Source organism: Kogia breviceps, chromosome 14 (assembly GCF_026419965.1).
Source record: "Kogia breviceps isolate mKogBre1 chromosome 14, mKogBre1 haplotype 1, whole genome shotgun sequence".
NCBI lineage: Eukaryota > Metazoa > Chordata > Mammalia > Artiodactyla > Physeteridae > Kogia > Kogia breviceps.
In genome coordinates, this window is record NC_081323.1 from 23,537,454 (window position 1) to 23,559,763 (window position 22,310).

The window sequence follows — 22,310 nt, forward strand, 5'->3', positions numbered from 1 at the left end:
GAAGCAAGCCATGGAAATTCCCCCAAGCCCCGGGTGTGAATTCAGTTTCCTCCTCTTACAGTTGCATGACCTGGGGCTCAGTACTTAAAGAGCCTCACCTGCAAAGGGGGGTAATAGTGGGGGGTCATGAGAGATTATAGGTGAAGTGCCTAGAACAGTACAGGGCATATAGTCAACGTTAAGTAAGTGGCAGCTCAATAGGCCAAGAATGTGAAAAAAGCCCTCCTCCTCAAATTGGTGCCTGGTCCCACTGCAGCCCTGGTTGGTAGGCAGTCTGGGTGAGGCCTGTAACCTCCTAGGACCTCGGTTTTCTTATGTGTGAATGGGAATGATAAAACCCAGACTTGCTTAGGAACCGTTCAGTTGGAGGGTCCAAGGGTGCAGAAGAGTTAACATGATACATAAAAATGGTACAGGGGCTTCCCTGGTGGCGCAGTGGTTAAGAATCTGCCTGCCAATGCAGGGAACACGGGCTCAAGCCCTGGTCCGGGAAGATCCCACATGCCGTGGAGCGACTAAGCCCGTGCGCCACAACTACTGAGCCTATGCTCTAGAGCCCGCGAGCCACAACTACTGAGCCCACGTGCCACAACTAATGAAGCCCGTGCTCTGCTACAAGAGAAGCCACCACAATGAGAAGCCCGTGCACCGCAACGAAGAGTAGCCCCCGCTCGCCGCAACTAGAGAAAGCTCACATGCAGCAACGAAGACCCAGTGCAACCAAAAAAAAAAAAGGTACAAAAGCTAGAAAAGATTTTTTTAAGGTGTTTTACGAAGCACTTTCACATCCAGATTTTTCAACCTTATTTTGACTTTCACAACTCCTGTTAAGTCGATCTGAGATACACAGTCTTAGGGAAGGCCAAGTGACTCTCCTTGAGCCACACAGTGAGAGCAGGACTGGTGCTGACCCCTGTCGCCTGATTCTTGGTCAGAGCTCAAAGCTTGCTGGGGAGAATTCCACAAGGTGAGTGGGGCAGCTCTCCGCAACCAGCCAGTGTGACAGAGACACACTGTCAGCGGAGGGCCTCTTGTGCTGGTGGCCGGGAGTGTGGTCAGCGGGCAGTTTTCAACTGTCAACCTCGCTGGGGATGGCCTAGCTCCAGAGAGCTCCCCCAAGGTCATGCCCCCCGCCCTAAAACCAGTTGACTGAATAAAGTTCCAGCCATTTGGGGCCCAACACGGGACAACTCTGACAGGCCATTCTAGCTCAGAACTTGCTGTGGGCGTGGCCAGGTCTGCAGTGGGTCTAGTTGCTGCTTATCTTCTCCTGCCTCATCGTGCTTCCCTCCCCTCCTTCCCACAGATGTGGATCCCAAAGGTGCTCCCTAGTCAAAATCCTGTATCCCAAACACCGTCCCAGAGACTGCTTGCCTGAGAACCCAACGGCAACACACTGAGCAGGCTGCCACCCTGCAGCCCATGGCTAGAGGGACAGGAACAGACCAGGGGACGAGCTGTAGCCTGGCCAGCTTCCTGTCAGGCGCTCCTCTGAACCAGCCCTGGCAGGGTCCGGAGACAGATGCAGCCACTGCTGTGCCAGCCCCTACTCCAAGCCAACATCTTCACAGCCATGACTCCTTTGATCTGCACATGCCCTTCGTTAGAGAAATGACCCTCCCAGCTCTCAGATGGAGAAACTGAGGTCCAGACAAGGGAGGTGACTTGCTCAGAGTCACAGACCGGAGGCCGGTCTCCAGCACTTTTCCCCCAGCGTTAACCCTTGGGAAGGGGCAGGGTCACCACTTCCCCCCTCCCTCTTGGAAACAAGTCCACTCACCCAGCAGCACCAGGAAGAGACCCGCATGGCCTGGCCGCTGGGCTAGCTCCCCTCCAGGCCCCACAGCAGGCCTAATCCCAGAGCAGCAGCTCTCTCCCGCCCCCTGGTGGGGGAAGGAGTGGGAGGGGAGCACAGAGGTCCTACCTTAAACACAAACATCTCGCCCCGGAAGAGGGCCACCGTGTTGAAGTTGCCATCACAGATGTTGGGTTTGGCGCCCGGTGTGGCTGGCCGGTCCCCCAGGGGCGGCCGAGGGGGCCTGGGCTGGCGCTCATGCTTCCTCTCAGACGGTGAGTGGATCCTGCGGACGGGGAGTGTGGGGAGGGGCCTTGTGGGCTCCAGGGGCTCTGCGGGGGGTCCTGGAGAGAGGGGCTGCATCTTAGAGAAGGGCCAGGCATGCCCTGCCCCCCGCTGCCATTGCCTCATCGTCACCCGGGCAGCTCTGAGGCAAGCCTGTCACACTCCAGCCTCCTGTCCCCCCTCTCCCATTGTTTACTCCCCGCAGCCTTTGAGAAAACCCATGAAAAGAGCCATTAAATGGGAACTCCCATCTTTCCACCCCCAAATCTGGTATCTTCTCTTTCTTCTCTCCTGTTACAAAAGAGGACGTGTCCCTTCTTATGCCCAGTGTCCCCTACCCTCTCTGTCTGCTCCCCCCATTCTCTATCCTGCTCCAGTATGGCCTCCGCCTCGTCACCCACTGAAACTGCTGTCGATATCACCAATGACCTCCATGTTGCCAAATCCAACATTGCTTGACCCAAACTTTGATGTCCATATGAATCATTCAGGGATCTTGATAAAATGCAGATTGTGACTCAGAGGGTCTGGGGTGGGGCCTTAGATTCTGTGTTTCTTCAAGCTCTCAGGTGATGCCAGAGTTACTGGTCTGAGGCCCACACCTTGAGTAGCAAGATCATACACACACTTTCCTTAAAACACTCTTCTCTCTTTTCCAGAACCCTGCACTCTCTTGGTTTTCCTCCTACCTCGTGTACTGTTCCTTCTCAGCCTGCTTTGCTGGCGGCCTTTCCTCATCCACCCGGCTCTAAAAGTCGGCATGCCCCTGGGTCCTCTCCTCTCCCTTCCCCTCCCCTTCTCTCTGTCTGTCTCTCTATATATTTTGGTCCCTAGGTCAGTGCTTCTCAACTTGGGCTGCGTATTAGGACCACCTGGGGAACTTTTAAAACCCCTGGTGTTCAGAAGTCACCCCAGACTAATTAAAACCAAATTTCTGGGGGTGAAGGCTGGGTATCAGTATTTTTTTAAATTGAAATCCCAAGGTGATTCCAATGGACTGCCAAGTTGAGAATCACTACCCGAAGTGATCTCATCCAGGTTCATGGCTTTAAAGACCTCTGTTCATACAATGTTCTGTGATGACATAAATATTCTATATATCTGCACTGTCCAGTACAGAAGCCTCTAGCCACGCGTGGCTATCGAGCACTTGAAATGAGCGACTAGTTACCAGTGTGGCAAAAGAACTGAAATTTTAATTTTTTTTTTTTTAAGAATAGTTGGGTTTTATTTTATTTACTTGAGCCCAGCTGCTCCGCGGCATGTGGGATCTTCCCGGACCAGGGCACGAACCCGTGTCCCCCGCCTTGGCAGGCAGACTCCCAACCACTGCGCCACCAGAGAAGCCCTGAAATTTTAATTGTATTTAATTCTAATTAATATAAACATAAATAGCCACATGTGGCTGGTGGCTACCGTATTGAACACCAAAGATCACAGATCAATATCCCAGCCCAGATCTCTGAGCTACAGAGGTCAATCTATTGCTCCACAATTACAAAAGCCAGAAACCTCACCCCTGTGTCTAATCTATCAGCAAACAGGGTCCGTTTTATTTTCAAAATACCTCCTAGTCCCCACCACCTGTCCAGTCCTCTGCTGCCTCACCTGTGGAGATCCTGCCCATCCTCTAGGCTTTGGGTGGGGTGACCTCCTCTGTGAGGTCCTCAGGGCCTCCAGAGAGAGCCCTCCTCCCGTACCCCACAGCCTGGGGGCTGTAGGGGCTGTGCCATGTGGACATGCGTTTGCTGTAATAAACTGGTCTTTCTGTCTCAACCGACTTGACAAGAACAAGAACTTCCCACACCGGTGTGAACAGAGAATGGGGTGGCGTGGTAGCAGGCCCCTCAAATCTTATCAAGATATCAGCCTAATTTGTCCTTTTCTTGTTTAAGAAAAAAGCTCTATCTTATATCGTATCACCATTACTTGTGCAGATGGGTGAGTCTCTCGGCTAGAGGCGGGACCCCTTGAGAGGGAACCACAGGAGGTGAGAGGGAGGTGTGTGGAGGTGGGGGAGGCTCTCTGTTCACTTTTGTCCCTCCCAGTTGCGGCTCAGACCCTCCCCTAGGTTTCCCAAGTGTGCAGGGAAGGAGGGGGTGGGGGAGGAGCCTTGCAGACAGCAGTCAGAGACCCAGGTCCCCGGCCTCTCCCCAGCCCCCCGCCCCGACAGGCAGGCAGTTATGGCCCAGCCCAAGGAAGGAACGGTGGCCCTTCTCCCCTGCCACACACCGTAGATCTTCTGGATGCCCTGGAGATCATCCTGAGGCAGCTTGAAGTTGTGTGTCTCCATGTACTGGTAGAAGGGTGCCATGATGGCGCTGGGGTCGTTGGAGTGCTCCAGTCCCAGCGCGTGGCCCAGCTCATGCACAGCCACCAGGAAGAGGTCATTCCCTGTGGAGGGGGAGATGGGGAGGTGCCCAGGGCACCCACTCAGGTGTCAGTCAGTCAGTCAATCCATTACTTCAGCAAACACCTAGCATAAGCTTTGTGCCAGGCCCTGTCCTGGACACTGGGACATACACACCCCTGCCTTCCAGAACTCTCCATATAGTGGTGGATAGGGACAGAGAAACAAAATAAGTGAAATTAGTGTTCCAGGTGCTTCTACAGCTGTCTATAAGGGTCGAGTGAGGATTCCGAGGAGGGAGGAGTCATTTACGCTTGAAGGAAGATGTTCAGGGAAAGCTTCATGAAGGTGAAGCTTAAGGTGAGTCTAGAAAGATAAGAAGTTAGTCAGCAGAATGGATTCAGTGGGAAGGAGGGAAAGAGGGGCAGGGGTGGCATTCCTGGCTGAGAGGATGCTATGAACAACGTCCAGGGACAAGCAGCTTCATTCCACTTGGCTCCGGAACAAAGCAGGAGGGGAGGGCCGGAGGGAGATGAGGTCAGCCAGGCTGGCAAGCAGGGCTTGTGATGCCATGCAAAGGAATTTGGGTTGGCTTCTTGGCCAGTGGGGGTTTTAAGCAGGTTGGTGTCGGTGGGGGGTGGTGACAGGATGAAATCACTCTGGCTGCAGCTGGAGGAAGGATTAGAGGGCGATGAGAGCAGAGGCGGGGGATCAGTGGGGTTGGTCTGGAAGCCAGTATGAGGGTCCCCGTGAGAGACGAAAAGAGCCTGAGCCAAGGCAGAGGGGATGCGCCGGGCAGAGGGGAGTCCTGGGGGCGGCAGGCTGGCGGTCATCTTCAGAGACCCAGGGGAAGGCGGAGCCTTGGTCGTGCAGCAGCTCTCGGTCCTGAAAGGACTGAGCTATGGCCAAGATCAATGCAGGGATTCAAATGCGAGTGAAAACGAAAGGTCCAGGTACTGAAAGTGGGACACGGGATCCTGAGGGTGAAGCTGAGGCAGCAACACAGCAGAGTGGTCGTGAGCCTGGGCCCCTGAATAGGACAGGTCTCGTTCATTCCCAGCTCTACCCCAGTGAGCTTTGTGAACTGGGTCAGAAGGTCTACCCTCTGAGCCCCAATTTCCTTCTTTGTACAATGCGGAGGTCATACCTACTTCAGAGGGTTGTGCGAGGACTGGATAGGATAAGATGTGTAAAGGGCACGATGCTGCATGGCAGCTGTTGTCACCGTGCGTAAGACAGGAGCTTGGTCCCTGGAACAAGCCCGTTGACCAGAAAGGAAGCACGAGGCACTTGGGGTCCCAGCAACCAGATCCTCTTAAAGCCAACTCCCCTGAACTTCTGGGTCAGGCCTGGGACAGGGCAAGGCCTGACTTTGGGGGGATTAAGCAGCCCTGGCTTTGGGAAGGAAATGCAAGGGGCAGGGAGTGGAGCAAGCCGTCGAATCAACAGTCCTGACTCATATTATGTCCAGTTAGAGACTCCTGCTTGCCTCGACCTCTGGCCTTTGAATGTCCCTTGAGCCTTGCCTCTGTTGCCCAGCCCTAAGGCATGTCACAGCCCAGTCCTGCCACCCTGAAGTGCAGGGGAGGCTGCCAAGAGCCCAGGAGGCAGTCAGGAGGCCTAGAGCTCACTCTGGCCCCAGTGGCACTGGCCAAGCTGCCCTACCCCAGCCCGGCTGAGGGCCCCACGAGGGTCAGATGAGTCTGGCGATTGTGTCTGGCCTTCCTGGCTAAGGTCTTGGGAAGAGAGAAGAGCCCTATGGGGTGGACTCCGTCACACACATGCATGCCTGCCGCTCTGCGGACACCACAGGTACCTTCAGCGAAGGGTGGATGGGCTAGATCAGGGGAAGTTTGGCCAAGAGCCTGGGGCTGGCCTTCTGCTGGGGAAGGGCAAGCTGGCATGAGGAGGCCAGGCTGCCCCCAGTTCCTTCCTCAGGTCCTGGCCCCTCTGGCAGCGGGGAAGGGTGAGCTCATCTCTGAGCTCCATCCCAAACAAAGGTGGCTGCTAGTGCCAATGGAAGGCAGCCCTGCTTCCTGGGGTCCGGTCCTGGCTCTGCTCCCGGCCTGTTCTGTGACCCGGGACAAGCTGTTTGGGCCTCTGTCTCCTGACTAGGCTCTTCCTCAGGGAGCATCCACAGAGATTTCAGCTGAGAACCAGGGAGCAGGGCTCTGAGCACCTGGCTAGACTCTAAACCTTTGTCCTCAGCCCGTGTCTATTACTCTGTTAGCCTCTGTGCTGGGTCTCTGCAGAGAACAGGAGTAAGCCCTTGAAGGAAAGGGGTCTGTGGGTTTGTTCCAGGGACCAAAAGGCAGAGGAGAGCTGGGGAGCTGGCATCCTACTGCACAGAAACCCGAGAGACCTGTTAAGTGGGGGCTGCTCTGGGGAGATGGAAGGAGAGTGGGGAGGGGCAGGAGAACTCCAGAAAAAGCAGAGGGATGGAGAAGACCCACATGCTTAATGGGCAGGAGGCTGGTAAGGGCTTCACCACCCAAGAAGGTGAAAGGCAGAGAAGCAAAGTGGTCAGAAGTGTAGTCCCTGGGGGTCTGACCTCCGGGATTCCCGGCTCTGCCATGTCCTAGCAGTGTGACATTTTAAATCTCTTCCTCTGTAAAACAAAGGGATTAATGGTACCTTCATCATAAGAATGGGGTGAAGATTAATGAGGCAAGGTACAGAAAGCACTCACACCACCTCCAGGCACAGAACTATCACGGTTAATTAGCAAGGTCATGTTAAGCTATGCATGAAGGACCAGCGTCCTCAACAGGGAGAGTTCCCTCGAGCTGGGAGCTCAAGTCCTTGGGCTTCCTAGCAAGCACCCAACAGTCTACTTGGCTACTCCAGTGTATCTTGTCTCTGCTTCATTTCCTTCTCTTGGGACCTCCATCTTTGGTGAGTCCCATCTCATTGACTCCTGAAACCCTCCCAAAGGTTACAACATTTCCTTTTGCCTCTATTCTTTTGCCAATGCTGTCCCCTCTACCTGGAATAACCTTACTCCTTCAAAGTTCAGCTGAATGCCACATCCTCCAGGGAGCCTTCCTTGATTTCCCTAACCAGCAATGACTGCTTCCTCCTATACACTCTCCCAGCAGTGTATCTGTACCATCTTTATGGCCCTGACCACTTTCCACCCTACATCGTAGCCAGGAGCACACACTCTCTTCTGCCCCAGGACTGTGAGCTCCTTGAGGGAAAGCTCTGCGCTGGACAAGCCAGGATGGAACAGTGCTAAATGTTCACTATTTTTCCAGGCGTTGTCTTTGGACCATCTGCAGCAGAACCAACTGGGGTGATTGTTAAGAATTCAGAGTCCTGGGTTTGAGGCAGCTAATGTCTTCTTTGGATGAGAGTCAGGACTTTGCTCTGGAAAACCAAGCATGAACTATCCAGACGCAGTTCATAACCCCAGCAATAGACCGGTAGGAACCGGAACGCAGCCATTGCCCTAGGATGGTTTTTGGAAGGACAGCAAAGGAACCAAGATTGATTGAGCACCTATATATTATCTCGTCTAATTTCCACATAAACTCAGCGAGGGCGTGATGCAGCCTCCCGGGAATTTTTGTTTGTTGGCTTTCTTCTCTACTCTTCTGCCTCTTACTGTGTGAACGTCTCAACCGCTCAGAACTCTCCTTTCCTCACCACCCTGCCCAGTCGAGCTCCCAGGGTGGGGAGGAATCACTGTAGTAACTGCGGAAGGACTGTCCCCTGTGAAGGGCTGGTCCCCATGACTCTTCCCGTCTTGTCATCTTCCCCGGGGCTGGGCTCCCTCCCCAGCAGAGCTTAGTGAATTCTGCTGACTTCACTGCTTGACCCATTGGAAAGGGATGAGGACACAGGGTGCCTGGGAGACTCCCCGAAATCAGCTTAAAGGTGTGGTGGGCCAGATCGCCCCTCACACGGACTCCAAAGAGGTGGAGAAGCAGAATCCCCTTTACATTCTAGTGGTTCTCCAGGAGAGCCTTTTCAACACACAGGTGGAGGGGATTCTGATTCAGGAGTTTGCGGTTTAGGGCTTAGGCAACCTTTTAAAAATAAAGTCCCCCGCGGGAATTTTATAGTGGTTGGGTCAGGCTGACACACCTGAAGCAACTGTTCAAACTTCACGTTACTAAGAGTGGGACGGCCTGTGTCACACGTGCTTCCTAACGTGATGTAACAGGGGGGACCAGCACCACCTGGGAAGCATTCTCGCCATAAAAGTCCATCCAGTCAGGCCTGTAGATCTATTCAGGCTATATGGGGAAGAGAGACATGGTAAAAGTGAACCTAAGTCAGACAGAGAAAGACAAATATCATATGATATTGCTTCTATGTGAAATCTAAAAAAAAAGGGTACAGATGAACTCATCTACAAAACAGACATAGTTATAGATGTAGAAAATAAACTTATGGGGCTTCCCTGGTGGCGCAGTGGTTGGGAGTCCGCCTGCCGATGCAGGGGATACGGGTTCGTGCCCCGGTCCGGGAAGATCCCACATGCCGCGGAGCGGCTGGGCCCGTGAGCCATGGCCGCTGAGCCTGCGCGTCCGGAGCCTGTGCTCCGCAACGGGAGAGGCCACAACAGTGAGAGGCCCGCATATCACACACACACACAAAAAAACAAAACACTGCTATATATAAAACAGATAACTAATTTCTTCAACAAGTACAGGGAGAAAAGAGAAGCAAGGTGACTGCTGTAAATGAAAAGGGCCTTAAGAGACGAATGGTGTGTGGATGCTCTTTGGATCCTGATGCAAGCTAACAACCGTTAAAGACATTTTTGAGGTAATTTGGGAAAATGAACACAAACTGGGTATTGGATTTTAAGAAGTTATTGCTAATTTTGTCGGGTTGGTCATGATTTTGTGGTTGTGTTAAAGATAATCTGTTAGAGGTACGTACTAGAGTATTTAGAGGTGAGACCTGAGATTTTCCTTAAAATACATCACCAAAAAATATAGGGGGTCGGGGAGGGTAGATGAAACAGCACTGACGTAATGTTGGTAGCTGCTGAAGCAGGGTGATGGGTGCCTGGGGGCGTTCACGTTATCATTCTCCCTACTTGGTAAGTTTAAAATTTTCCGTAATGGAAATTTAGAATAGAGAAGAAAGCTAATAAACAAAAAATTCCCGGGAGGCTGCACTCATGCCCTCGCCGAGTTTATGTGGAAATTAAACGAGATAACCTATAGGTGCTCAATCAGTCTTGGTTCCTTTCCTCTCCTTCCAAAGGCCGTCCTACGGCAATGGCTGCCTTCCGGTTCCTAGCGGTCTATTGCTGGGGTTATGAGCTGCGTCTGGATAGTTCTGCTTGGTTTTTCCAGAGCAAAGTCCTGACTCTCGTCCAAAGAAGACATTAGCTATCTTGGAATTTCTATCCGAATTCTTGGTCATTCGTCAGGATGGGGTGGGACAGATAAGAGGGTGCTGGGATGGTGCCCATCTACAGGTCCCAGCTCCTTCCCACACACACCACCAGAAGTTCTCAGGATTTTGAGACTGGTCCAAGGTCTCCACCAGCAAGGAGCAGTTGTGGGAAGTGCACACCCAGAGCTGGGAAGGGCAGGGTAGAGGAGGAATGTCCTTAATAATTCATGTATCTCTATCAGGGCTATGACTCTTATCAGCTAACAGTGCCTGGCACTAAACAGTGGCTCAGAAATGTTAGTTCTCCTCTCTTCACACTTTATCAGTTAGCACAGACCACCATTGGCTGACACTGATCCAAGAATAAGAACAAGATAAAGAATACATGTTTGTTCAGAAAGCCAGGAAACACATCCGAGACATAAGGGAAAGGATTCTTGGGCTGAGGAAATGGAGCTGGATAGGAAAGAGGACCAAAGAAGAGGGTGGGGGACAAAGAGAAATGTTGCAGTGTCATAACTTTGCCTAGGCTGAGCCTTGGTCACATCACCTCCTGAACCACCCTTTGACAGACAGGACAAGAGTCGTGATCCCTGATCCATGCAATGATATGAAATGCTTTCAGGGAGGCAGTCCCCACCTACAGACAGCAGACACAGCCTCTGAGGAAACGGGCCTTTAAAGTCTGCTCTCAGCCTGAAGCATCGCCAAGGAAAAAGAAGGCCTAGTGTTTCCCCAACTTGCCTAAGCTTAAGAATTGGAATTTCCAGGGGAAGGGCCTGGGAATCCATGTTTATAACAAGAAGCTGGTTGATTCTTATGATCAGGCAAGTTAGGGAAACTGTGGGGACTAAGACAGTGTTTCCCAAGGTAAGGGATGTCTGCCTCAGAAGCACTTGGGGAATTTATGAGACCATGTGTAGATTCCCAGGCCTGAACCCAGAACCAGAGAATCAGAATAGCAAGAGGTTAGGGGCCTGGAATCTGAATTCTTAAGAAAGGTTTCTAGGTGATTCTGGTGTGCCCTGCAGTTGGAGAGCCATGGAAACAGCATGGTAGCAAAGAGTATGGGCTCTGGGATCATCATGTCTGGGTTCGAAAACGTATTTCCCCATTCACCAACTGTGGGACCTTAGTAGGTTACTTACTGTTTCTCTACACCTCAGTTTACCTATCTGTAAAATGGGGATGATAATAACATATACATATTATACAGTATGTGGAAAACACTTGACATGGCCCTTAGAATATTAACATACTAATTCTAATCTATTATAATCTAAAATAGAATTGAATTGAATCCCCTGTCCCTCTTTCCTCCAGAGTCCTACAGCATTTTCTTGGTACTTCTGCTGAGTCCTTCAGTACAGTCTGCCTTGCGACAGGGTGACTTACATATACATCTGTCTCCCCGACTCGACTCTGGACTTCCAAAGGGCAGAGGCTGTGTCTTTTTTAAAATGTTCAAACACATGCATCATGTTCCATTAGAGTCAGAAGGGACTTTAGAAGTCACCTAATCCAGCCCCTCATCTGACAGATGAGACGGAGGGTGAATGATGCGCCCCTCGTCACATGGCCAGTGGTTGAACTACAGTCTGAGCCCTGGCACTGCTGCCTACCAGCTATGCCATCTGAGCCTCAAACTCTTCATTTTAAAAAGGGCATAACGATGCACAGATGCCAACTTACTAAGCAGTTGCCTTGCAAGTTAAGTACTGATGAGGATCTCCTGCAACCTGAGAAGTATTGTTACGATTACTGCAGAGAGGATGCTTGAGTAATTACGGGGCCTATTATTCACTTGTGAGGTTGACATAAGGGAGAGAGTCTGTCATGTTTTCCCACAGCATGGCCTTTGAAGCCCTCATCAGTCAGGCCAGAGCCTACCACTTTCAGCTCTAAGCCTTGTAACCTTCTCCTCCAGCCTCCGATCCATTACTTTATTGTCTTATTCATGGCCTAGACTTTCCTCCGAACTCAGTCCAATTAGACCATTTACTAAGTGATCTGACCCATCTCCCTGGCCCTGGCCCTGATGGATCAACTGTTGGATATTATCAGAGACCACAGTTCCCACCCTCTTAGGGTCTTTGTTTTTGGACAAGAAGCTCTAGAAACCAGGAAACTCAACTGTGGTATCCTCCAAGCTCTTCCTCAGGGCTTCTTTCCCTGACAGCCAAGTAACCCCTTGTCCCCTCATGACCTTACCATCATGGTTGGCATTTCCTAATGTCCACGGCTCGTCTGAATCAAAGTGAGTGTCTCCACCGATCCCTGGGCCAGGGAAGTAGGCATGAGCCAGGAATCCCCCTTCGCCATCAAACGGGGAGCTGTCGCCATGGAAGCCAGAAGCAAAGAAGATCATGATGTCGGCCTCCTTCCGGTCACTTTTGATTTCATGGTAGGGCACCTCTTCAAAGGTCAGCGGGGTCACCTTCTGCCACACATCGAAAGCCTGGCGAATAGCTTTCCGCGTGTCTAACTCACCCACCTTTGGGGTGTAGTTGTGAATGCTGGTGAGAGAGGGGAGGATTGATAGGGAGGAACAGACCAAGAATCAGAGACCAGCAGAGCTAAAAGGAACACCAGAGGCCACGTGGGCCTAGAGTTCTGCTGAGGTACCTCACGGGTTGATGAAGAGGTTGGGGGGGGGCAGGGCTCTGGGTCCCCACCCCTGCCTTTTACTTAGCGTTTTTATATTTGATCTCTGAAAAAGTTTGTGTTGAATTTGTAGGAAAAAAAAATTAAGTTGTGCATGACATTTCCTAAATTTTAAGTTTTTCTCCCAATACATAAAAATGTACATTTATAAAATTTATAAAAACACTTAAACAGGGACTTCCCTGGTGGTGCAGTGGTTAAGACTCCATGCTTCCGATGCAGGGTGCCCGGGTTTGATCCCTGGTCAGGGAACTAGATCCCACATATCGCAACTAAGAGTTCACATGCCACAACTAAGGAGTCCGCCAGCTGCGACTAAGGAGCCCGCAAGCCGCAGCTAAGACCCAGCACAACCAAATAAATAAATTAAATAAATAAATATTTTTAAAAAAACAACACTTAAACAGTCGGAGAGTTTAAGTCAAATATCCTGTAAAAAAATCTTTGGCACCAACTACTACTGTTTGTCTACAGAGAAGCTGGTATAGGGTGGCATGTGATTAAATCAGTTATAGGTTTAACTATGTAAGGTTACTGTATCCATATTGCATGGTTCTCCACGATGGAACATCACCACTTCTGGCTGCTCTGCCCCATGAACACCTGAGGCAAAGACTATTCACCCATTCTACAGGTAAGGAAACTGAAGCCCAGAGAGGTTGCGTGATAGAAGTTAAGGTTAGAATTGGGTTAGAAGCCACTTCTAACTCTACTCTTCAGGAGACTCTAAGTCTATGCAGTTACTAACCCAGATTCTTCTTAAGTTTCCTCCTCTTGTCAGATTTCTGAAAAAATCCTGTTCTGGTCTCTACAGCTTGTGAGCAGGAGAGTCCTTAGCTCAACCCAAAGGATCTCTGTCTCAGATCCTACTCCTGAACCCAGGGATCCACCTGAGATGGAATCAGAGACTTGAGAGGTGCCAAACAGGGCCCAGCTGAGCCTGCCCTATGCCTGGCCCTGACCCCACCCCATCTGAATCCTGATGTCTGCGTCTGCTCTGATGGGTTCCATCATCCCTGCCCTTGGTCACTGGGCTGACTTGGAGCCTGATCCTGCTTTGCCGAGACAGCCAAGGGATGACAACTGTTGCAATTCAGTTCCCGGCTCTTTATGCTCCTTAAGAAACAATTGGAACTCTATGCTGGGAATCTCAGCTGAAGTCCATCAATCAGGCTAAGTGGGGAATGGATCCAGATCAGAGGGAGTGGGGTTTGGCAAGCCGCGGTAGAGGGAGGATGAGTTCAGCCGTGGTTCTTTATCCCAGGTGAAAGTTACCGAACATACCCCACTTTCCATAACTAAAAACTCTAGGAATCTGAACAGAGCATAACTCATGAGCCCCTAAAGAACCAAACAAACCTGAAGCTGGACACATAGCATCCTCTGGACGCTACAAGGAGAACAAAGTCATGGGGTCTCAGAGCCTGGCCCTGATCACAGACCCACCTACAGTGTGAGCCTCAGAAACTCAGGCCAGGAAAAATCAGAGTGAGGGTGAAGCCAAAGCCAAGGAGGAGGAGAGGGAGTTGAGGCACCTGTAGGTGATATGCTTCTGCCGCCACTTCTGTCCCGTCAGGGCATAGCGCTTGTTTCTCCGCCTTCGGCTCAAGTGCGGGTGATCAGGGACGCCACATCGGGGTTTCTTCATCCACCTGGGCAGAGAGAGGACACACAAACACACCAACACTGTGGCCCCTGGACACTCTAGGAAGGCACTGGAGCTCCCCGGTCCCAGGCTGAATGGCAGCGTGCACACTCAACCCAGACTCTGGGCCCCTGGCTCTGATGGGGTCCCCGAAAGGAACACGATCGACTGCTCAATTCATCACTTCTAACTGAATATGAAGAAGCGCTGCTGCATAAGAGACTGGGAGTCAGAAGACACGGGCTTGCTAGTTCCAGCTCCGTCACTAATCGTAGGAGCCCGGGTCAGCGACCGAGTCAATGTGAGCCTCAGTTTCCTCCTCGGCAACATGAGAATTCTAGTTCTCGCTGGTCTTAGCTTGTGGGGAGCCTCCAAGGAGGGAATGCACGCGGAAATGCTCTGTAAATGAAATTAGATCACATCACTCCCTGCTTTAAAACCTTCCAATGGGGCTTCCCTGGTGGCGCAGTGGTTGAGAGTCCGCCTGCCGATGCAGGGGACGCGGGTTCGTGCCCCGGTCCGGGAGGATCCCACGTGCCGCGGAGCGGCTGGGCCCGTGAGCCATGGCCGCTGAGCCTGTGGGTCCGGAGCCTGTGCTCCGCGAGGGGAGAGGCCACAACAGTGAGAGGCCCGCGTACTGCAAAAAAAAAAAAAAAAAAAAAAACCTTCCAATGATTTCCCCAATCACCTAGAATAAAACCCAAACTACTCACGTTGGCCCACAGCCCCTGCATGACCCGCAATCTAACCCCCACCTACGTGTGATGACACCGCATGCCCTGCTTCCCCACAGGCACTCCGCTTCAGCTCCAGTGGCCTCCCGGCTGTGCCTTGAACATGCTAAGACCATTCAGCTTCAGGGTTTTGCATTTGCTGTGTCCTCTGCTTGCCATGCCCTTCTTCTTCACACGGTTTGTTCCCTTACTTCATGAAGGTCTCTGCTCAAATGTCACCCTTTCCAAGAGGACTTCCCTGCCACCCTCTCTAAAATAATTTCCCCCTCCCCATCCCACCTCTATCTGTTTATCCCGCTTAATTTTTCTTTATATCCTTTATCATTGCCTGAAATTACATCATATCTTAGCTTTTTGTTTCTTCTTTGTCTCTCTTACCAGATTCTAACTCCATAAGGACAGGAACCTTGCCTGTATCCCCAGTGCCAGCCCAGTGCCTGACTCAGCAGGTGTTCAAGAATGATTTGTTTAATGAATGCATGGGAACTATCCCATTGTAGAAAGGCATAGCTTGGAAGACAGTAAATTCTCTTTCACTCCAGGTGTTCAAAAAGTTGCTGAACAACTGTAGGACTTGGAGTGTAATTATCCGCAGCACTTAACTACACTGCATTGTGATCTGAAATCTATCAGTCTGTTGTCTCTAGTAAATAGTAAATTCTTTGAGGACAGGAATTGTTTTGTGTTCATCATCGTGTCCTTAGAAGCTAGCCCTGTGCTTGGAACTAAGTAAATCCTGATAACTGTTTGTCGTCAGGTTAAGTTGCATTAGGGAACAGTGAGCCTGGGACTTCATTGGGGATATAAAATAGGGGCCAGGATAGGAGATTTAAAAGATCACGGCTGATTGGAAGGGTCATCCTTGCATTTCATGTCTCTGTGCTGCCCTAATGACCAGCTCACTGAACTATAGATTGAGATCGCTGGGGGAAAAACAGTCTGGCCTTATTTGCAGTTGTTGAAAGCAGTTGCCTTTGGCAATAGAGAGAAAAGGAGACAGAGACTATTTTAACCAAATATTAAGGAACTTGAGGGACTTAACCAGGTCTTACTCATTTTGTATGCTTTACATCACCTAGAATGTCCACACTCGGAAATCAATAACAAAAGACAAAATAATAACAATAACATGCGTGGGTATAAACGTTTATAATTTTCACAGTGTTCACTTTCTTTTTTAAAAAAAATAAATTTGGGCTTCCCTGGTGGCGCAGTAGTTAAGAATCCGTCTGCCAATGCAGGGGTCACGTTCGAGCCCTGGTCTGGGAAGATCCCACATGCCACGGAGCAACTAAGCCCGTGCACCACAACTACTGAGCCTGCGCTCTAGAGCCTGTGAGCCACAAATACTGAGCCTGAGTGCCACAACTACTGAAGCCCACGCGTCTAAAGCCCATGCTCCGCAACAAGAGAAGCTACCGCAATGAGAAGCCCGCGCACCACGGTGAAGAGTAGCCCCCTATTCCCACAACTAGAGAAAGCCTGTGCGCAGCAACGAAGACCCAGTGCAACCAAAAATAAATAAATAAATAAGTTTGATTCTCAAAACAACTCTGTGAGGTAATCAGAAATGATTGATCCCAATTTTACAGACGAGGGAAAAGGTACAGAGATAAATCGAGTAACTTGCAAACTATAGCAAACTGTGAGGCACGACTGGGACTTTGTCGAATGAATGAATGAACTATTAATTAATGCAATTTGAGAAACAAAAGCTGGGGCTTTTTTTTTTTTTTTTCTGTGCTTAGCACAAGTTTGGGTTAGAGGAACCATGTTGAATGAATGAAGGAGTGACTAATGTGTGACATTTCCCAAGGTAGGCACTCAAAAATAATACTTTAAAGTGCTAATCTAGGGCTTCCCTGGCGGTGCAGTGGTTGAGAGTCCGCCTGCCGATGCAGGGGACGCGGGTTCGTGCCCCGGTCCGGGAAGATCCCACGTGCTGCGGAGCGGCTGGGCCCGTGAGCCATGGCCGCTGAGCCTGTGCTTCTGGAGCCTGCGCTCCACAACGGGAGAGGCCACAGCAGTGAGAGGCCTGTGTACCACAAAAGAAAATAAATAAATAAATAAATAAAGTGCTAATCTAGCTTCCTTTCACTGACAGTCCCTGGGAAGAGACCCAGGAGGCACCTCCAGGAGGCTGAACTAGACCTGGAAGGGCCCCCAGGGACGAAACAGGCCCAGAGAGAGGCAGCGATTGCCCAAGGTCACAGAGCTGGGGCCAAAACTAAGGTCTCCAAGTTCTACCTGCAAACACCCTCTGCATCAGGTCTGGGATTAAGTGCGAGCAACTTTCTCCTTCCCAAGCCTCCAAAACAGTGTTCCCCCGCCTTCCTACAAAGAGCTGGGGGCAGAGCGGCAAAAGTGGGAAATGCCATCTTCCTCCCTCAGATCTCTCCCTCTGCCTCCTTCTCTTGCTGCCACCTGCCACTCTCTGAAGCCTGTCCAACAGGCCTGCGGCTTCTGGAACAGAGCGAAACCCAAGGCCAGGTGGTGCCTCCGCAGACACACCAGTGCTTCTGCCCCGGGATGCGCTGCCATGAGGCCTGCACAAAGCCCTCAAAATAACCTCCGCTTTGAAAGGCAGTCAGGCTCTCTTTGACCAGCTGGCTCGTGAGGCCACAGGGCCAAGGAGTCCACTGTACTCACAGCATCATAGGAGCGGTCAAATGTATTATCTCAGAATTTCACAATCTCACAATCAGAGAATCTGAGGAATAGAAAATGTTCACACAGAATTTTAGTATCATAAAATCCCAGACTCGGACTTCCCTGGTGGCACAGTGGTTGAGAATCTGCCTTCCAACGCAGGGGACAAGGATTTGAGCCCTGTCTGGGAAGATCCCACATGCCGCGGAGCAACTAAGCCTGTGCGCCACAACTACTGAGTCTGCGCTCTAGAGCCCACAAGCCACAGCTACTGAACCCGTGTGCCACAACTACCAAAGCCCGCGTTCCTAGACCCCGTGCTCCACCACAAGAGAAGCCACCGCAATGAGAAGCCCACACACTGCAACAAAGAGTAGCCCCCGCTCGCCACAACTAGAGAAAGCCTGCGCACGGCAACAATGAAGACCCAATGCAGCCAAAAAATAAAAAAAAAAGAAGAATCCGCCTTCCAATGCAGGGGACGCGGGTTCGATCCCTGGTCGGGGAACTAAGACCCCACATGTCGCGGGGCAACTCAGCCCACGCACCGCAAATACTGAGCCCGCGCACCACAACGAAAAATCCCGTATGCCGCAACTAAGACCCCACACAGCCAAAAAACAAAACAAAACAAAAAAACCCCAGACTCACTAAATTTTAAAAGCTTAGAGTAATGGAATCTAGAATTTAAGAGTCAAAAATCCAACACTTCCCCCACCCACCCCAGTGTAAATGAACAAGATGAGGTCCAGAGAGATGCTTATCTCAAGGAATGACTCACCCAAGGGATGGATTGATCCTGGATCCACAATTGTCTAGATTTCCTGTTCTCCACCCACTGACTTCCCCGCTTCCTCCCCCAGCCCCACTCCTTCTTTCCACCTGAGCTCGGGCTCTTGCCCCTCCCCCACTGCTTGGGAAACTCACTCCAGCTCTTGGTCATGCCTTCGTTGCAGCTATGGCTTTTCTTAAACAGCTTTAATAACTTTCATGGCTATTCCTTAAAAAAATATATAATATACTCAACTCTCTCCCATCTTAAACAAACAAAAATTCATCCCTCTCTAGCTCTGACCAGGGATTGAACCCCGGCCACGGCAGTGGATGCCCGGAATCCTAACCACTAGGCCACCAGGAAACTCCCACTGATCAGCTTCTTTTTTTTTTTTTTTTTTTTTTTGCGGTACGCAGGCCTCTCACTGTTGTGGCCTCTCCCGTTGCAGAGCACAGGCTCCGGACGCACAGGCTCAGCGGCCATGGCTCACGGGCCCAGCCGCTCCGCGGCATGTGGGATCTTCCCGGACCGGGGCATGAACCCGTGTCCCCTGCATCGGCAGGCGGACTCTCAACCACTGCGCCACCAGGGAAGCCCTGATCAGCTTCTTGAAAGTTGTTCCTACCTTTGTCATCTCCACTCCTCACCTCCCCTTCTCCCCACGGCAATCTGACTTTCCTGCCACCACTCCAGGGAGGTTTCAACAGCCAGCCTCTTTGTTTCTAAACTCAGCAGACACCTTTCAGTCTCCTCCTGTTTGACCACCATGGCAGCCGACCCTGCTGACCATCCCCCTTCACGGCCATGGCATCCCCGCCCCGGGCTTCCTTCACCTCTCAGGCTGCTCCTTCTCGGCTTGTTTTGTGAGTTCCATCCCCAGCACTCTTCTCTCCCTCCTCTTTATCCTCTCCCTGAGTATAAAACCATCCCTGTAGCTTGGCTTACTTGTCATTACCTCCTAAGTATCTCCCTGAACCTCAGTGTTTCCTTCTGAGTTCTAGACCAGTGTAGCTAGATGATGCTGTCTTTCACTAAATGGGGAGCCTCTGGAGGGCAGGGATCGAAGGACCAAGCCCAGTGCCTGGCACACACAGGCATTCAGCAAATACTTGATAAATAGGAATAGTGGAATAAGACTTGCCAACTCATTATTATTCTAGAGTTCTCTGCATCCAGTGAAATGTGTACATCTCAGGAATGCCAGAGGGGTGACTCACAGACCCACAAGTTATTAGTGTCAGAGGAGATTTAAGACCATCTATAATCAAACCCCTTATTGTGCTGATAAGGAAACTGAGGCCCAGAAGGGTTAAGAGTCTTGTCCAAGGTCACACAGCAAGTTTACGGCAGAGCACATCCCCAGCTCACGTAGGAAAGGGCACCTTGGGGTACTCCCTCCCACGATGACACTGCAGGGGTAAAAGATAGGAAGGTAGGATGGGCATGGTATACAGGTGAGGTCATGACAAATGTGAGCCCAAATGTATGTCTGGAAAGTTCAAAGGCACAATGTCCTATGCAAATCTTACTCGATTGTTGTCTGATCCAACACACCGGTGACTGGGATCCCGTAAAACTGCTGCATAGTGGCGACTGCTGACTGTAAGGCCTTCCCTGAGTGCAACGCAGATGCCCGTGAGTCATAGGGCAGCAGATAGCCGTATGACTTTAACCAGTTCTGAAAGACATGTGAAAAGAAAAGGATGAATTACGCGAGAGAAGGCTCTGTTCTACTCGGGCAGAGATTTGCCCTTGAAACCAGGGATCATTTTACTGGAGGGACTTGTGGACTCAGCCTCTGATTCCTGCCTCCTTCACTCCCTCCTGCAGACACTGTCAAATTAACCTCCAGAAAGCCTAGCTCTTGTTGGCTGACTCTTCTGCTATAAAACTTTCACTGGATCTCTACTGGCTGCAGAATAAAGATTAAATTGCATTCCAGGCTTTCCAGTACCCTGCCTCTTTACCATGTATGTGGTTTCCACTGACATATGACTAGACATGCAAGAGCACCAGAACAGTTCATTCTCGGAAGCAGACTAGCCTGATAAAACGCTGTGCCGCCCAGAAACCCACTGTGTCCAAAGGCAGAGTCTGCTGAAGAATCATACTGTAGAATATTAAGAGAATTAATATTAATTCTATTAATATTAATAGAATATTAATCTCATATTAATATGAGATTATCCACAGTCTTTATTGCTAATCCCTCCAAAAGGAGTAAGCCATTATAAATAAATATAAACAAAATAAGCAAAACAATGTATTATTTAATTTAAATATGAGTACACAAATATATGCATAGAAAAAAGCCTAGAAGGGCGCACATAACATAATAATAGTATGGTTATGTAAGAGAATTCTTTGTTTTTAGGGAATACATGCTGAAGTATTTCAGTTTACATAACGGTGCACAATGTCTGCAACTTTTTCTTCAACAGCATCAGGGAAAAAATAAGAGAGAGAGGGAGAGGAGAGAGAGGGAGAAAAAAACCACAAATGTAGTAAAATGTTAAGAGTTGGGGAATGTGGGTGAAACGTATTCAGGAATTCTTGGTCCTATTCTTGAAAACTTTTCTGGAAGTCTAAAATAAGGTCAAAATTGTTTTCAGTAAAAAAAGAATTAATTTGAATATCCTTTGTTATAGTATCTTGGGGGACTTTTTTCTGTGCTTTTCTAAGTTTTATGCATGAAGTCATTTTCTTTTTAAAGAAGGAGAAAAACTTTCAAAGGGCAAGAGAGTCTGAAAGTAGCTTGGATGAAGAAGCTCAAACAATGAATCTGAAGGACAGCAAAGTAAAGGTGATTATTTCCACCAACAAGCACGAGGGATGGAAACAGAAGAAATCACAGCACCAGGAAATATCTGTGGCACCAACTGGAAAACGGGGAAAATATCCACATATCTATGGAATCTGCAAGCATGTCCTGTAAGGAGCACACCTATACGCTGGTCCATAAACCACAGAGAACCTGCTGCTTATCCTCAGAGGATTATCTTGAACACCAAGTAAGCGAATGAAGCAAAAAGATCTTAGGAAGCTGTATTATGTCCTTCCCACCTGTAGTTTTGTTTCTTGTTTCTATATGAACAGTCTTATTGTGGATGCATCTGTTACAAGTCAAATCAAACCATTTTGGGAAGGAGGCAGACCAGAAACTATAAATCAGTTATTATTTATTTCATCCCAGGTGGCTATTACATCTTTACTGCCTTGTGATGAAATCCATCTGACTGAGTAAAAACAAAAGTCATGGGACTTCCCTGGTGGCACAGTGCTTAAGGCTCCGTGCTCCCAATGCAGGGGGCCCGGGTTCAATGCCTGGCCTGGGAAATAGATCCCACATGCATGCCACAACTAAGAGTTTGCATGCCACAACTAAGGAGACTGCCTGCTGCAGTTAAGGAGCCCATGAGTCGCAACTAAGGAGCCTGCCTGCCACAACTAAGACTCAACCAACCAAATACATAAATAAATAAATATTTTTTAAAACCCCCAAAACAAAATAGTCAGAATAATAAAGTCTTAAAACATCCACAACAGAGCGACAACCTTACCTTTTTCATGTTTGAGATCCAAAACCTGTTTTTCATTCTAAATTTTGGCACGGGATTTCAATACTTCTTGCACTTTCCCAAACTTTGAATCTCTTTCATGCCTTTGTATGTTTCCCCCATCTGCATGACATATTCCATTGTAACCATTTTATTTAGTTTTTAGAAATGCTCTATTTATTTATTTATGGCTGTGTTGGGTCTTTGTTGCTGCACGCAGGCTTTCTTTAGTTGCAGCGAGCGGGGGCTACTCTTCTTTGCAGTGCACGTGCTTCTCATTGCAGTGGCTTCTCTTGTGGAGCACGGGCTCTAGGCACACGGGCTTCAGTAGTTGTGGCTCTCAGGCTCTAGAGCACGGGCTCAGTAGCTGTGGCGCACAGGTTTAGTTGCTCCGCGGCATGTGGGATCTTCCCGGACCAGGGCTTGAACCCGTGTCCCCTGCATTGGCAGGAGGATTCTTAACCACTGCGCCACCAGGGAAGTCCCTATGCCTGGCAT

The 22,310-nt window shown here is 49.9% G+C and overlaps 1 protein-coding gene across 1 annotated transcript in view; it reads right to left on the bottom strand.

Annotated features, from left to right (window-relative positions):
• The window catches only part of MMP24 (matrix metallopeptidase 24), a 48,094-nt gene that overhangs the window by 6,862 nt on the left and 18,922 nt on the right, over positions 1 to 22,310 (bottom strand). The window contains exons 2-6 of the mRNA XM_059038013.2: positions 19,785 to 19,933; positions 13,988 to 14,104; positions 12,000 to 12,304; positions 4,313 to 4,474; positions 1,925 to 2,139 (exon numbers count right to left, since the gene is read on the bottom strand). Coding sequence (XP_058893996.1) covers positions 1,925 to 2,139; positions 4,313 to 4,474; positions 12,000 to 12,304; positions 13,988 to 14,104; positions 19,785 to 19,933 — 948 coding nt within the window. The remainder of the gene's footprint in view (positions 1 to 1,924; positions 2,140 to 4,312; positions 4,475 to 11,999; positions 12,305 to 13,987; positions 14,105 to 19,784; positions 19,934 to 22,310) is intronic.